Genomic DNA, 16,389 nt, shown 5'->3' with positions numbered 1-16,389 from the left:
AATTGCCCTCGAGAAGGTGGTGGTGAGCCGCCTTCTTGAACCGCTGCAGTCCGTGTGGTGACGGTTCTCCCACAATGCTGTTAGGGAGTTCCAGGATTTTGACCCAGCGACGATGAAGGAACGGCGATATATTTCCAAGTCGGGATGGTGTGTGACTTGGAGGGGAACGTGCAGGTGGTGTTGTTCCCATGTGCCTGCTGCTCTTGTCCTTCTAGGTGGTAGAGGTCGCGGGTTTGGGAGGTGCTGTCGAAGAAGCCTTGGTGAGTTGCTGCAGTGCATCCTGTGGATGGTACACACTGCAGCCACAGTGCGCCAGTGGTGGAGGGAGTGAATGTTTAGGGTGGTGGATGGGGTGCCAATCAAGCGGGCTGCTTTATCTTGGATGGTGTCGAGCTTCTTGAGTGTTGTGGGAGCTGCACTCATCCAAGCAAGTGGAGAGTATTCCATCACACTCCTGACTTGTGCCTTGTCGATGGTGGAAAGGCTTTGGGGAGTCAGGAGGTGAGTCACTCGCCGCAGAATACCCAGCCTCTGACCTGCTCTCGTAGCCACAGTATTTATATGGCTGGTCCAGTTAAGTTTCTGGTCAATGGTGACCCCCAGGATGTTGATGGTGGGGGATTCGGCGATGGTAATGCCGTTGAATGTCAAGGGCAGGTGGTTAGACTCTCTCTTGTTGGAGATGGTCATTGCCTGGCACTTATCTGGCGCGAATGTTACTTGCCACTTATGAGCCCAAGCCTGGATGTTGTCCAGGTCTTGCTGCATGCAGGCCCGGACTGCTTCATTATCTGAGGGGTTGCGAATGGAACTGAACACTGTGCAGTCATCAGCGAACATCCCCATTTCTGACCTTATGATGGAGGGAAGGTCATTGATGAAGCAGCTGAAGATGGTTGGGCCGAGGACACTGCCCTGAGGAACTCCTGCAGCAATGTCCTGGGGCTGAGATGATTGGCCTCCAACAACCACTACCATCTTCCTTTGTGCCAGGTATGACTCCAGCCACTGGAGAGTTTTCCCCCTGATTCCCATTGACTTCAATTTTACTAGGGCTCCTTGGTGCCACACTCGGTCAAATGCTGCCTTGATGTCAAGGGCAGTCACTCTCACCTCACCTCTGGAATTCAGCTCTTTTGTCCATGTTTGGACCAAGGCTGTAATGAGGTCTGGAGCCGAGTGGTCCTGGCGGAACCCAAACTGAGCATCGGTGAGCAGGTTATTGGTGAGTAAGTGCCGCTTGATAGCACTGTCGACGACACCTTTCATCACTTTGCTGATGATTGAGAGTAGACTGATGGGGCGGTAATTGGCCGGATTGGATTTGTCCTGCTTTTTGTGGACAGGACATACCTGGGCAATTTTCCACATTGTCGGGTAGATGCCAGTGTTGTAGCTGTACTGGAACAGCTTGGCTAGAGGCGCAGCTAGTTCTGGAGCACAAGTCTTCAGCACTACAGCTGGGATGTTGTCGGGGCCCATAGCCTTTGCTGTAAAACACTGGTTCGACCACAACTGGAGTATTGTGTCCAGTTCTGGGCACCGCACTTTAGGAAAGATGTGAAGGCCTTAGAGAGGGTGCAGAGGAGATTTACTGGAATGATTCCAGGGATGAGGGACTTCAGTTACGTGGATAGATTGGAGAAGCTGGGGTTGTTCTCCTTGGAACAGAGACGGTTGCGAGGAGATTTGATCGAGGTGTTCAAAATCATGAAGGGTCGAGACAGAGTAGATAGAGAGAAACTGTTCCCATTGGTGGAAGGGTCAAGAACCAGAGGACACAGATTTCAGGTGATTGGCAAAAGAACCAAAGGTGACATGAGGAGAAACTTTTTTACCCAGCGAGTGTTTCGGATCTGGAATGCACTGCCCGAGGGGGTGGTGGAGGCAGATTCAATCATGGCCTTCAAAAGGGAACGGGATAAGTCCTTGAAAGGAAAAAATTTGCAGGGCTACGGGGAAAGGGCGGGGGAGTGGGACTCGCTGGATTGGTCTTACAGAGAGCCGGCACGGACTCGATGGGCCGAATGGCCTCCTTCTCTGCTGTAACCTTTTTATGATTCTAACAAATTTCAGGAATTCCTCCCCCTCTCTGCCCTTTACACTGTTACTATCCCAGTCTGTATTGGGATAATTGAAGTCCCCCATTATCACTCCTCTATGGTTCTTGCACCTCTCTGTAATTTCCCTGCACATTTGCTCCTCTGTATCTTTCCCAGTTGGTGCCTATCGAATACACCCAGTAGTGCAATGGCACCTCTATTGTTCATTAATTCTGACCAAATCGATTCTGTCCTTGACCCTCAACATCATCATCCCTTTCCAGTGCTTTAATTGTTTCTTTGATCAGCCTCTCTCCCTCTCCTTTCTTTCCTTCCCTTTCTTTCCTGAATACCTTGTAGCGGGAATATTAAGTCCCCAATCCTCCCCTTCTCAGCCTGCTCTCTGTTATTGCCTCTATATCACAGCCCCATGTGGCGACTTGTGCCTGCAGTTCACCAATCGGATTTCCACGCTCCGTGCGTTTACGCACATGGATTCCAATCTCATCTTCGACTGCCTCGCATTTGCCCCCTGTCTGACCCCTCCGATTTCTGAACTATTCTTTACTCTCGTTTTATTGTCCCTCCCAGTCCTCTGTGTACCTGGTTTCTCCTCTCTAATGTTTCACCCTGTTGCCCTTCCCCCTGCCAAATTAGTTTAAACCCTCCCCCACAGCACCAGTGAACCTCCCCGCGAGGACATTGGTCCCATTTCTGGTGAGGTGCAACCCGTCCATCTTGAACAGATCCCTTCCTCCCCCAGGACTGGTCCCAATGTCCCAGGAATCTGAAGCCCCCCCTCCTCCCCCAGGACTGGTCCCAATGCCCCAGGAATCTGAAGCCCCCCCTCCTGTCCCAGGACTGGTCCCAATGCCCCAGGAATCTGAAGCCCCCCCTCCTGTCCCAGGACTGGTCCCAATGCCCAGGAATCTGAAGCCCCCCCTCCTGTCCCAGGACTGGTCCCAATGCCCAGGAATCTGAAGCCCCCCCTCCTCCCCCAGGACTGGACCCAATGTCCCAGGAATCTGAAGCCCCCCCTCCTCCCCCAGGACTGGTCCCAATGTCCCAGGAATCTGAAGCCCCCTCTCCTGCCCCAGGACTGGTCCCAATGCCCCAGGAATCTGAAGCCCCCCCTCCTGTCCCAGGACTGGTCCCAATGCCCCAGGAATCTGAAGCCCCCCCTCCTGCCCCAGGACTGGTCCCAATGCCCCAGGAATCTGAAGCCCCACCTCCTGCCCCAGGACTGGTCCCAATGTCCCAGGAATCTGAAGCCCCCCCCTCCTGTCCCAGGACTGGTCCCAATGCCCAGGAATCTGAAGCCCCCCCCTCCTCCCCCAGGACTGGTCCCAATGTCCCAGGAATCTGAAGCCCCCCCCTCCTCCCCCAGGACTGGTCCCAATGTCCCAGGAATCTGAAGCCCCCCCCTCCTGTCCCAGGACTGGTCCCAATGCCCAGGAATCTGAAGCCCCCCCCCCTCCTGCCCCAGGACTGGTCCCAATGTCCCAGGAATCTGAAGCCCCCCCTCCTCCCCCAGGACTGGTCCCAATGTCCCAGGAATCTGAAGCCCCCCCTCCTCCCCCAGGACTGGTCCCAATGTCCCAGGAATCTGAAGCCCCCCCTCCTCCCCCACGACTGGTCCCAATGTCCCAGGAATCTGAAGCCCCCCCTCCAGCCCCAGGACTGGTCCCAATGCCCCAGGAATCTGAAGCCCCCCCTCCTGCCCCAGGACTGGTCCCAATGTCCCAGGAATCTGAAGCCCTCCCTCCTGCCCCAGGACTGGTCCCAATGTCCCAGGAATCTGAAGCCCCCCCTCCTGCCCCAGGACTGGTCCCAATGCCCCAGGAATCTGAAGCCCCCCCCCCTCCTGCTCCAGGACTGGTCCCAATGTCCCAGGAATCTGAAGCCCCCCCTCCTCCCCCACGACTGGTCCCAATGTCCCAGGAATCTGAAGCCCCCCCTCCTGTCCCCAGAACTGGTCCCAATGTCCCAGGAATCTGAAGCCCCCCCCCCTCCTGTCCCCAGAACTGGTCCCAATGTCCCAGGAATCTGAAGCCCCCCCTCCTGTCCCAGGACTGGTCCCAATGTCCCAGGAATCTGAAGCCCTCCCTCCAGCCCCAGGACTGGTCCCAATGTCCCAGGAATCTGAAGCCCCCCCTCCTGCCCCAGGACTGGTCCCAATGCCCCAGGAATCTGAAGCCCCCCCCCCCTCCTGCCCCAGGACTGGTCCCAATGCCCCAGGAATCTGAAGCCCCCCCCCCTCCTGCTCCAGGACTGGTCCCAATGTCCCAGGAATCTGAAGCCCCCCCTCCTCCCCCAGGACTGGTCCCAATGTCCCAGGAATCTGAAGCCCCCCCTCCTGTCCCCAGAACTGGTCCCAATGTCCCAGGAATCTGAAGCCCCCCCTCCTGCCCCAGGACTGGTCCCAATGCCCCAGGAATCTGAAGCCCCCCCCCCTCCTGCCCCAGGACTGGTCCCAATGTCCCAGGAATCTGAAGCCCCCCCCCCCTCCTGCCCCAGGACTGGTCCCAATGTCCCAGGAATCTGAAGCCCCCCCCCCCTCCTGCCCCAGGACTGGTCCCAATGTCCCAGGAATCTGAAGCCCCCCCTCCTGCCCCAGGACTGGTCCCAATGTCCCAGGAATCTGAAGCCCCCCCCCCCTCCTGCCCCAGGACTGGTCCCAATGTCCCAGGAATCTGAAGCCCCCCCTCCTGCCCCAGGACTGGTCCCAATGTCCCAGGAATCTGAAGCCCCCCCTCCTGCCCCAGGACTGGTCCCAATGTCCCAGGAATCTGAAGCCCCCCCCCCCTCCTGCCCCAGGACTGGTCCCAATGTCCCAGGAATCTGAAGCCCCCCCTCCTGCCCCAGGACTGGTCCCAATGTCCCAGGAATCTGAAGCCCCCCCTCCTGTCCCAGGACTGATCCCAATGTCCCAGGAATCTGAAGCCCCCCCTCCTGCCCCAGGACTGGTCCCAATGTCCCAGGAATCTGAAGCCCCCCCCCCCTCCTGCCCCAGGACTGGTCCCAATGTCCCAGGAATCTGAAGCCCCCCCCCCTCCTGTCCCCAGAACTGGTCCCAATGCCCCAGGAATCTGAAGCCCCCCCCCCTCCTGCCCCAGGACTGGTCCCAATGTCCCAGGAATCTGAAGCCCCCCCTCCTGTCCCCAGAACTGGTCCCAATGTCCCAGGAATCTGAAGCCCCCCCTCCTGCCCCAGAACTGGTCCCAATGTCCCAGGAATCTGAAGCCCCCCCCTCCTGCCCCAGGACTGATCCCAATGTCCCAGGAATCTGAAGCCCCCCCTCCTGTCCCCAGGACTGATCCCAATGTCCCAGGAATCTGAAGCCCCCCCCCTCCCTGCCCCAGAACTGCATGAGTCAGGATACTCCCACAGTGCTTTGCGTGTGTCAGTGTATAAAATAAAACACATTACCTGTGGTTAACCGGTGGTTAATTAGTGGTTTATTGGTGGTTAATTGATTTAATAGTGTCTCTGGTCTGTGATCACAGTTACAGGCTTCTCCAACCACCGTCTGGAGAATTATAGGAGAGAGATCAACAGGCAGAGTGCAAACTCTAAATAAAACAGATTGAAGGAAAGAGCTATGGGAGTGGAGAGGTGCTCGATATCGTCCCCACAATCAGTGCAGGTACAGAGTCCGAGCCCCTGGAACTCCCAGCAAGGGTGGGGGGGGGAGACGGAGACGGACGGGGGGGGAGGGGAGGATGGGGGATTCGGAGACAGACGGGGGTGGAGGGGAGGATGGGGGATTCGGAGACGGACGGGGGGGGAGGATGGGGGATTCGGAGACGGACGGGGGGGGAGGGGAGGGGAGGATGGGGGATTCGGAGACGGACGGGGGGGGAGGGGAGGATGGGGGATTCGGAGACGGACGGGGGGGGGAGGGGAGGATGGGGGATTCGGAGACGGACAGACGGGAGGGGAGGGGAGGATGGGGGATTCGGAGACGGACAGACGGGAGGGGAGGATGGGGGATTCGGAGACGGACAGACGGGGGGGGAGGGGAGGATGGGGGATTCGGAGACGGACAGACGGGAGGGGAGGATGGGGGATTCGGAGACGGACAGACGGGGGGGGAGGGGAGGATGGGGGATTCGGAGACGGACAGACGGGGGGGGAGGGGAGGATGGGGGATTCGGAGACGGACGGACGGGAGGGGAGGATGGGGGATTCGGAGACGGACGGACGGGAGGGGAGGGGAGGATGGGGGATTCGGAGACGGACGGACGGGGGGAGGGGAGGATGGGGGATTCGGAGACGGACAGACGGGGGGGGGAGGGGAGGATGGGGGATTCGGAGACAGACGGACGGGAGGGGAGGATGGGGGATTCGGAGACGGACAGACGGGGGGGGAGGGGAGGATGGGGGATTCGGAGACGGACGGACGGGAGGGGAGGATGGGGGATTCGGAGACGGACGGGGGGGGAGGGGAGGATGGGGGATTCGGAGACGGACGGGGGGGGAGGGGAGGATGGGGGATTCGGAGACGGACGGGGGGGGAGGGGAGGATGGGGGATTCGGAGACGGACAGACGGGGGGGGAGGGGAGGATGGGGGATTCGGAGACGGACGGACGGGAGGGGAGGGGAGGATGGAGGATTCGGAGACGGACAGACGGGGGGGGAGGGGAGGATGGGGGATTCGGAGACGGACAGACGGGGGGGGAGGGGAGGATGGGGGATTCGGAGACGGACAGACGGGAGGGGAGGGGAGGATGGGGGATTCGGAGACGGACAGACGGGGGGGGAGGGGAGGATGGGGGATTCGGAGACGGACGGGGGGGGAGGGGAGGATGGGGGATTCGGAGACGGACGGGGGGGGAGGGGAGGATGGGGGATTCGGAGACGGACAGACGGGGGGGGGAGGGGAGGATGGGGGATTCGGAGACGGACGGACGGGAGGGGAGGATGGGGGATTCGGAGACGGACGGGGGGGGAGGGGAGGATGGGGGATTCGGAGACGGACAGACGGGGGGGGAGGGGAGGATGGGGGATTTGGAGACGGACGGACGGGAGGGGAGGATGGGGGATTCGGAGACGGACGGGGGGGGAGGGGAGGATGGGGGATTCGGAGACGGACAGACGGGGGGGGAGGGGAGGATGGGGGATTCGGAGACGGACGGACGGGAGGGGAGGGGAGGATGGGGGATTCGGAGACGGACGGGGGGGGAGGGGAGGATGGGGGATTCGGAGACGGACGGGGGGGGAGGGGAGGATGGGGGATTCGGAGACGGACAGACGGGGGGGGAGGGGAGGATGGGGGATTCGGAGACAGACGGACGGGAGGGGAGGATGGGGGATTCGGAGACGGACAGACGGGGGGGGAGGGGAGGATGGGGGATTCGGAGACGGACGGACGGGAGGGGAGGATGGGGGATTCGGAGACGGACGGACGGGAGGGGAGGATGGGGGATTCGGAGACGGACGGGGGGGGAGGGGAGGATGGGGGATTCGGAGACGGACAGACGGGGGGGGAGGGGAGGATGGGGGATTCGGAGACGGACGGACGGGAGGGGAGGATGGGGGATTCGGAGACGGACGGGGGGGGGAGGGGAGGATGGGGGATTCGGAGACGGACAGACGGGGGGGGGAGGGGAGGATGGGGGATTCGGAGACGGACAGACGGGGGGGGGGAGGGGAGGATGGGGGATTCGGAGACGGACGGACGGGAGGGGAGGGGAGGATGGGGGATTCGGAGACGGACAGACGGGGGGGGGGAGGGGAGGATGGGGGATTCGGAGACGGACAGACGGGGGGGGAGGGGAGGATGGGGGATTCGGAGACGGACGGGGGGGGAGGGGAGGATGGGGGATTCGGAGACGGACGGGGGGGGAGGGGAGGATGGGGGATTCGGAGACGGACAGACGGGGGGGGAGGGGAGGATGGGGGATTCGGAGACAGACGGACGGGAGGGGAGGATGGGGGATTCGGAGACGGACAGACGGGGGGGGAGGGGAGGATGGGGGATTCGGAGACGGACGGACGGGAGGGGAGGATGGGGGATTCGGAGACGGACGGACGGGAGGGGAGGATGGGGGATTCGGAGACGGACGGGGGGGGAGGGGAGGATGGGGGATTCGGAGACGGACAGACGGGGGGGGAGGGGAGGATGGGGGATTCGGAGACGGACGGACGGGAGGGGAGGATGGGGGATTCGGAGACGGACGGGGGGGGGAGGGGAGGATGGGGGATTCGGAGACGGACAGACGGGGGGGGGAGGGGAGGATGGGGGATTCGGAGACGGACAGACGGGGGGGGGGAGGGGAGGATGGGGGATTCGGAGACGGACAGACGGGGGGGGAGGGGAGGATGGGGGATTCGGAGACGGACAGACGGGGGGGGAGGGGAGGATGGGGGATTCGGAGACGGACAGACGGGAGGGGAGGGGAGGATGGGGGATTCGGAGACGGACGGGGGGGGAGGGGAGGATGGGGGATTCGGAGACGGACGGGGGGGGAGGGGAGGATGGGGGATTCGGAGACGGACAGACGGGGGGGGAGGGGAGGATGGGGGATTCGGAGACGGACGGGGGGGGGAGGGGAGGATGGGGGATTCGGAGACGGACGGGGGGGGAGGGGAGGATGGGGGATTCGGAGACGGACAGACGGGGGGGGAGGGGAGGATGGGGGATTCGGAGACGGACGGGGGGGGAGGGGAGGATGGGGGATTCGGAGACGGACGGGGGGGGAGGGGAGGATGGGGGATTCGGAGACGGACAGACGGGGGGGGAGGGGAGGATGGGGGATTCGGAGACGGACGGACGGGAGGGGAGGGGAGGATGGGGGATTCGGAGACAGACGGGGGGGGGAGGGGAGGATGGGGGATTTGGAGACGGACGGACGGGAGGGGAGGATGGGGGAGACGGAAGCGGGGGGAGGGGAGGGGAGGATGGGGGAGACGGAGACGGACGGGGGGAGGAGGGAAGGATGGGGGATTTGGGGACGGACAGGGGGGAGGGGAGGGAAAGATGGGGGATTCGGAAACAGGGGGAAGGGAGCATGGGGGAGACGGAAACGGGGGGAGGGGAGGATGGGGGAGATGGAGACGGCGACGGGCTGGGGGGGGGAGGGGAGAAGGGAAGGATGGGGGAGACGAGGATGGATGGGGCGGGGGAGGAGGCTCACACGGGGTTCACCCCCACCGCCTCTCCCTCACACACGGGGTTTCCCTGATATGCAGCTTGAGCCACAGTCTCTGCACTCCCGGACGGGATCACTCCGGGGACAGGGTGGGGGTGGGGTGGGGGTCAGGATTCTGCGGGGGGGGGTCAGGATTCTGCGGGGGGGGGTCAGGCGTCAGGGGGTCCGTGTACGGGGCGGAGTCACGTCCAGTCTCAGGGTCATCCAATCGCTCTTTAGCCCGACATGGTGAGAGTGAGCCACTGAAAAAAACACAAACAGAGCCGGAGTCAGTGAGTCTGAGCAGCAAAACATGGAGACTCATCGATAGAGCCCGAGGCCCGAGGCCCGGTCCCAGCAGACGGGCCCAGCCCGAGGCCCCTGGCCTCCCCCACCGTCCCCTTTACTGTACCCAATGGGGAAATGTTGGGGAAAAGATGTGGGACTGAGGAACAATCAGAACTCACTTCGTTCAGGTTCATCTCAATGGTCCCGTCCTCCTGCTCCAGAGCTTTGAACGATCCTGACAATAAAGGGGATTTCAGTTAATCTAAATAAATATCAAATATTACATGTCTGGAGGGGGGGGCGGGGGAGAGGGGGAGGGCGGGGGAGAGAGAGAGAGGGCGGGGGGAGAGAGAGAGGGCGGGGGGAGAGAGAGAGAGGGCGGGGGGAGAGAGAGAGAGGGCGGGGGGAGAGAGAGAGGGCGGGGGGAGAGAGAGAGGGCGGGGGGAGAGAGAGAGGGCGGGGGGAGAGAGAGAGGGCGGGGGGAGAGAGAGAGGGCGGGGGGAGAGAGAGAGGGCGGGGGGAGAGAGAGAGGGCGGGGGGAGAGAGAGAGAGGGCGGGGGGAGAGAGAGAGAGGGCGGGGGGAGAGAGAGAGGGCGGGGGGAGAGAGAGAGGGCGGGGGGAGAGAGAGAGGGCGGGGGGAGAGAGAGAGGGCGGGGGGAGAGAGAGAGAGGGCGGGGGGAGAGAGAGAGAGGGCGGGGGGAGAGAGAGAGGGCGGGGGGAGAGAGAGAGGGCGGGGGGAGAGAGAGAGGGCGGGGGGAGAGAGAGAGGGCGGGGGGAGAGAGAGAGGGCGGGGGGAGAGAGAGAGGGCGGGGGGAGAGAGAGAGGGCGGGGGGAGAGAGAGAGAGGGCGGGGGGAGAGAGAGAGAGGGCGGGGGGAGAGAGAGAGGGCGGGGGGAGAGAGAGAGGGCGGGGGGAGAGAGAGAGGGCGGGGGGAGAGAGAGAGGGCGGGGGGAGAGAGGGAGGGCGGGGGGGAGGGGGAGGGCGGGGGGGAGGGCGGGGGAGAGGGGGAGGGCGGGGGAGAGGGGGAGGGCGGGGGAGAGGGGGAGGGCGGGGGAGAGGGGGAGGGCGGGGGAGAGGGGGAGGGCGGGGGAGAGGGGGAGGGCGGGGGAGAGGGGGAGGGCGGGGGAGAGGGGGGGAGGGCGGGGGAGAGGGGGGGAGGGCGGGGGGGAGGGGGAGGGCGGGGGAGAGGGGGAGGGCGGGGGAGAGCGGGAGGGCGGGGGAGAGCGGGAGGGCGGGGGAGAGCGGGAGGGCGGGGGAGAGCGGGAGGGCGGGGGAGAGCGGGAGGGCGGGGGAGAGAGGGAGGGCGGGGGAGAGAGGGAGGGCGGGGGAGAGAGGGAGGGCGGGGGAGAGAGGGAGGGCGGGGGAGAGAGGGAGGGCGGGGGAGAGAGGGAGGGCGGGGGAGAGAGGGAGGGCGGGGGAGAGAGGGAGGGCGGGGGAGAGAGGGAGGGCGGGGGAGAGAGGGAGGGCGGGGGAGAGGGGGAGGGCGGGGGAGAGGGGGAGGGCGGGGGAGAGGGGGAGGGCGGGGGAGAGGGGGAGGGCGGGGGAGAGAGGGAGGGCGGGGGAGAGGGGGAGGGCGGGGGAGAGAGGGAGGGCGGGGGAGAGAGGGAGGGCCGGGGAGAGAGGGAGGGCGGGGAGAGGGGGAGGGCGGGGGAGAGGGGGAGGGCGGGGGAGAGAGGAAGGGCGGGGGAGAGAGGGAGGGCGGGGGAGAGAGGGAGGGCGGGGGAGAGAGGGAGGGCGGGGGAGAGAGGGAGGGCCGGGGAGAGAGGGAGGGCGGGGGAGAGGGGGAGGGCGGGGGAGAGGGGGAGGGCGGGGGAGAGGGGGAGGGCGGGAGGGCGGGGGAGAGAGGGAGGGCGGGAGGGCGGGGGAGAGAGGGAGGGCGGGGGAGAGAGGGAGGGGGGGGGGGGGAGAGGGAGGGCGGGGGAGAGAGCGAGGGCGGGGGAGAGAGGGAGGGCGGGGGATACTCACTGAACATGGCCTCCAGTCTGACCAGGCAGGAGATGAAGTTGTCAAAATCCAGCGCGTCGTCCTCAGCGTAACGACCGACGATGGATTGGTGAATGCGATTGTTGATTTTAAAACCTGTGGAGATTGCAAAGGAGGCAAAGAGAGCAGGAGGCTGTTAAACAGAAGAGACCGAGTGAACGGGGGAACGGGGCGAGGGGGGGGGGAAAGGGGCGAGGGGGGGGGGGAACGGGGCGAGGGGGGGGGGAACGGGGCGAGGGGGGGGGGGGAACGGGGCGAGGGGGGGGGGAACGGGGCGAGGGGGGGGGGAACGGGGCGAGGGGGGGGGAACGGGGCGAGGGGGGGGGGAACGGGGCGAGGGGGGGGGGAACGGGGCGAGGGGGGGGGGAACGGGGCGAGGGGGGGGGGAACGGGGCGAGGGGGGGGGGGAACGGGGCGAGGGGGGGGGGAACGGGGCGAGGGGGGGGGGAACGGGGCGAGGGGGGGGGAACGGGGCGAGGGGGGGGGAACGGGGCGAGGGGGGGGGAACGGGGCGAGGGGGGGGAACGGGGCGACGGGGGGGAACGGGGCGACGGGGGGGGAACGGGGCGACGGGGGGGGAACGGGGCGAGGGGGGGAACGGGGCGAGGGGGGGGAACCGGGCGAGGGGGGAACGGTGTAACGGTGTACCGGGAGAGGGGGCGACGGGGGACCGGGAGCGACGGGGGGACCGGGAGTGGGGGGACCGGGAGTGGGGGGACCGGGAGTGGGGGGACCGGGAGTGGGGGGACCGGGAGTGGAGGGACCGGGAGTGGAGGGACGGGTGAGGGGGAGGAGGGCCAGGCGAGCACCTACCTGCCGATTCGAGGGCGAGTCTCATTTCATAGGAACTCATCGTGCCAGACTTGTCCAGGTCGTACTGTCTGAAAATACCCTGTGAGTGAACAGAAGAACATACGACATAAGAGCAGGAGTCGGCCATTCGGCCCCTCGAGCCTGCTCCACCATTCTATCAGATCATGGCTGATCTTCACCCTCAACTCCACTTTCCTGCCCGATCCCCATATCCCTTCATTCCCCGAGAGTCCAAAAATCTATCCATCTCAGCCCTGAATATACTCAATGACTCAGCATCCACAGCCCTCTGGGGTGGAGAATTCCAAAGATTCACAACCCTCTGAGTGAAGAAATTCCTCCTCATCTCAGTCCTAAATGGCCGACCCCTTATCCTGAGACTATGCCCCCGAGTTAGAATCATAAAAAGTTACGGCACAGGAGGAGGCCATTCGGCCCATTGTGTCTGTGCCGGCTGAGAAGCGAGCCACCCAGCCTGATCCCACTTTCCCGCACTCGGTCCCCTGCGGGTCACGGCTCTTCAGGTGAACATCCAGGGATTTTTTTAATGAGTTGAGGGTTTCTGCCTCTCCCACCCTCTCAGGCAGTGAGTTCCAGACCCCCACCACCCTCTGGGGGAAAACATTCCTCCCCAGCTCCCCTCTAATCCTTCCTCCAATCACTTTAAATCTATGCCCCCTGGTTATTGACCCCTCCGCTAAGGGAAATAGGTCCTTCCTATCCACTCTATCTCGGCCCCTCATAATTTTATACACCTCAATTAAATCTCCCCTCAGCCTCCTCTGTTCCAAGGAAAACAACCCCAGTCTATCCAATCTTTCCTCATAGCTAAAATTCTCCAGTCCTGGCAACATCCTCGTAAATCTCCTCTGCACTCTCTCTAGTGCAATCACATCTTTCCTGTAATGTGGTGACCAGAACTGTACACAGTACTCAAGCTGTGGCCTAACTAGTGTTTTATACAGTTCCAGCATAATATCCCTGCTCTTATATTCTATACCTCGGCTAATAAAGGAAAGTATTCCATATGCCTTCTTAACCACCTTATCTACATGTCCTGCTACCTTCAGGGATCTGTGGACATGCACTCCAAGGTCCCTCACTTCCTCTACACCTCTCAGTATCCTCCCATTTATTGTGTATTCCCTTGCCTTGTTTGCTCTCCCAAATGCATTACCTCACACTTCTCCGGATTGAATTCCATTTGCCACTTTTCTGCCCACCTGACCAGTCCAATGATATCTTCCTGCAGTCTACAGCTTTCCTCCTCACTATCAACCACACGGCCTATCTTTGTGTCATGCGCAAATTTCTTCATCATGTTCCCTACGTTTAAATCCAAATCATTAATATATACCACAAAAAGCAAGGGACCCAGTACTGAGCCCTACGGAACCCCACTGGAAACATCCTTCAACCAAAAACACCCGTCGACCATTACCCTTTGCTTCCTGCCACTGAGACAATTTTGGATCCAATTTGCCACATTCCCTTGGATCCCATGGGCTTTTACTTTTTTGACCAATCTGCCATGTGGGACCTTGTCAAAAGCCTTGCTAAAATCCATGTAGACTACATCAAATGCACGACCCTCATCGACCCTCCTTGTTACCGCCTCAAAAAATTCAATCAAGTTAGTCAGACACGACCTTCCCTTAACAAATCCGTGCTGACTGTCCTTGATTAATCCGTGCCTTTCTAACTGACGGTTTATCCTGTCCCTCAGAATTGATTCCAATAATTTGCCCACCACCGAGGTTAGACTGACTGGCCTGTAATTACTCGGTCTATCCCTTTCTCCCTTTTTAAACAACGGTATAATGTTCGCAGTCCTCCAATCCTCCGGCCCCACGTTCTGGGGCATGTCCTAGACTCTCCAGCCAGGAGGAACAATCTCTCAGCATCTACCCTGTCAAGCCCCCTCAGAATCTTATGTTTCAATGAGATCACCTCTCATTCTTCTAAACTCCAGAGAGTATCGGCCCATTCTAGTCAACCTCTCCTCATAGGACAACCCTCTCATCCCAGCAATCAATCTAGTGAACCTTCTCTGCACTCCCTCTAAGGCAAGTATATCGTTCCTTTACCAAGGAAGAAGATGGTGCCAGAGTCTCAGTAAAGGAAGATATAGTTGAGATACTGGATGGGCTAAAAATTGATAAAGAGGAGGTACTGGAAAGTCCAGCTGTACTTAAAGTAGATAAGTCACCCGGTCCGGATGGGATGCATCCGAGGTTGCTGAGGGAAGTAAGGGTGGAAATTGCGGAGGGACTGGCCATTATCTTCCAAATATCCGTAGATACGGGGGTGGTGCCAGAGGACTGGAGAATTGCAAATGTTACACCCTTGTTCAAAAAAGGGTGTAAGGATAAACCCAGCAACTACAGGCCAGTCAGTTTAACCTCAGTGGTGGGGAAACTTTTAGAAACGATAATCCGGGACAGAATTAACAGTCACTTGGACGAGTGTGGATTGATTAGGGAAAGTCAGCACGGATTTGTTAAAGGCAAATCGTGTTTAACTAACCTGATAGAGTTTTTTGATGAGGTAACAGAGAGGGTCGATGAGGGCAATGCGGTGGATGTGGTGTATATGGACTTTCAAAAGGCGTTTGATAAAGTGCCGCACGGTAGGTTTATCATCAAGATTGCGGCCCATGGAATAAAGGGGAGCAGCAACATGGATACAGAATTGTCTAAGGGACAGGAAACAGAGAGTAGTGGTGAACGGTTGTTTTTTGGACTGGAGGGAGGTGTACAGTGGTGTTCCCCAGGGGTCGGTGCTGGGACCACTGCTTTTCTTGATATATATTAATGACTTGGACTTGGGTGTACAGGGCACAATTTCCAAATTTGCAGATGACACAAAACTTGGAAGTGTAGTAAACAGTGAGGGGGACAGTGATAGACTTCAAGAGGATACAGACAGGCTGGTGGAATGGGCGGACACGTGGCAGATGAAATTTAACGCAGAAAAATGGGAAGTGATAGATTTCAGTAGGAAGAACGAGGAGAGGCAATATAAACTAGAGGGCACAATTCTAAAAGGGGTACAGGAACAGAGAGATCTGGGGGTATATGTACACAAATCATTGAAGGTGGCAGGGCAGGTTGAGAAAGTGGTTAAAAAAGCATACGGGATCCTGGGCTTTATAAATAGAGGCATAGAGTACAAAAGTATGGAAGTCATGATGAACCTTTATAAAACACTGGTTCGACCACAACTGGAGTATTGTGTCCAGTTCTGGGCACCGCACTTTAGGAAAGATGTGAAGGCCTTAGAGAGGGTGCAGAAGAGATTTACTAGAATGATTCCAGGGATGAGGGGCTTTAGTTCCGTGGATAGACTGGAGAAGCTGGGGTTGTTCTCCTTGGAACAGAGACGGTTGCGAGGAGATTTGATCGAGGTGTTCAAAATCATGAAGGGTCCAGACAGAGTAGATAGAGAGAAACTGTTCCCATTGGTGGAAGGGTCAAGGACCAGAGGACACAGATTTAAGGTGATTGGCAAAAGAACCAAAAGTGACATGAGGAGAAACTTTTTTACCCAGCGAGTGGTTAGGATCTGGAATGCACTGCCCGAGGGGGTGGTGGAGGCAGATTCAATCATGGCCTTCAAAAGGGAACTGGATAAGTACTTGAAAGGAAAAAATGTTCAAGGCTACAGGGGTAGGGCGGGGGAGTGGGACTGGCTGGATTGCTCTTACAGAGAGCCGGCACAGACTCGATGGCCGAATGGCCTCCTTCCGTGCTGTAAGCTTTCTACGACTCTATAAGGAGCCTAAAACTGTACGCAGTACTCCAGGTGTGGTCTCACCAGAGCCCTATATAATTGCAGCAAGACTTCCTTACTCTTGTACTCCAACCCCCATTGTGTCCTCATCACACCTTACTTTCCCACCTAGCTTTGTACCGTCAGCAAACTTGGATACGTTACACTCAGTCCCTTCATCTCAGTCATTAATATATAGATTGTAAATAGCTGAGGCCCAAGCACTGATCCTTGTGGTACCCCACTAGTTACAGCCTGACAACCTGACAATGACCCATTTATCCCTACTCTCTGTTTTCTGTCCGTTAACCAATCCTCTACCCATGTTAATATATTACCCCCAATCCCATGAGCCCTTA

At 60.5% G+C, this 16,389-nt stretch overlaps 2 protein-coding genes across 2 annotated transcripts; both read right to left on the bottom strand.

Annotated features, from left to right (window-relative positions):
* Positions 1 to 5,588: 5,588 nt before the first annotated feature.
* On the bottom strand, positions 5,589 to 9,401 carry LOC137316643 (uncharacterized). The gene is made up of 3 exons (XM_067980492.1): positions 9,371 to 9,401; positions 9,153 to 9,208; positions 5,589 to 8,958 (listed from the first exon to the last, which is right to left on the bottom strand). The coding sequence occupies exons 1-3, from the start codon at positions 9,399 to 9,401 to the stop codon at positions 5,680 to 5,682; spliced, it is 3,366 nt and encodes a 1,121-aa protein (XP_067836593.1). The 3' UTR covers positions 5,589 to 5,679.
* LOC137316640 (calpain-1 catalytic subunit-like) lies at positions 8,966 to 12,364 on the bottom strand. The gene is made up of 4 exons (XM_067980490.1): positions 12,260 to 12,364; positions 11,429 to 11,542; positions 9,644 to 9,699; positions 8,966 to 9,439 (listed from the first exon to the last, which is right to left on the bottom strand). The coding sequence occupies exons 1-4, from the start codon at positions 12,297 to 12,299 to the stop codon at positions 9,413 to 9,415; spliced, it is 237 nt and encodes a 78-aa protein (XP_067836591.1). The 5' UTR covers positions 12,300 to 12,364; the 3' UTR covers positions 8,966 to 9,412.
* Positions 12,365 to 16,389: the final 4,025 nt, after the last annotated feature.

This window comes from Heptranchias perlo, unplaced genomic scaffold (assembly GCF_035084215.1).
Source record: "Heptranchias perlo isolate sHepPer1 unplaced genomic scaffold, sHepPer1.hap1 HAP1_SCAFFOLD_597, whole genome shotgun sequence".
Classification (NCBI taxonomy): domain Eukaryota; kingdom Metazoa; phylum Chordata; class Chondrichthyes; order Hexanchiformes; family Hexanchidae; genus Heptranchias; species Heptranchias perlo.
Note: the sequence above shows the minus strand (reverse complement) of the source record. Positions and strands in the feature narration are given on the sequence as shown.

Coding starts and splice junctions, on each gene's coding strand:
- LOC137316640 (XM_067980490.1), bottom strand. CDS start 12,299: ATGAGTTCCTATGAAATGAGACTCGCCCTCGAATCGGCAG. Junction 9,700..11,428: donor CAGACTGGAGGCCATGTTCA/GTGAGTATCCCC, acceptor CTTTATTGTCAG/GATCGTTCAAAGCTCTGGAG. Junction 9,440..9,643: donor TTGAGATGAACCTGAACGAA/GTGAGTTCTGAT, acceptor TGTTTTTTTCAG/TGGCTCACTCTCACCATGTC.
- LOC137316643 (XM_067980492.1), bottom strand. CDS start 9,401: ATGACCCTGAGACTGGACGTGACTCCGCCCC. Junction 9,209..9,370: donor ACTGGACGTGACTCCGCCCC/GTACACGGACCC, acceptor CCCGTGTGTGAG/GGAGAGGCGGTGGGGGTGAA. Junction 8,959..9,152: donor TCCCCCGCCCCATCCATCCT/CGTCTCCCCCAT, acceptor CCCGTCCGTCTC/CGTCTCCCCCATCCTCCCCT.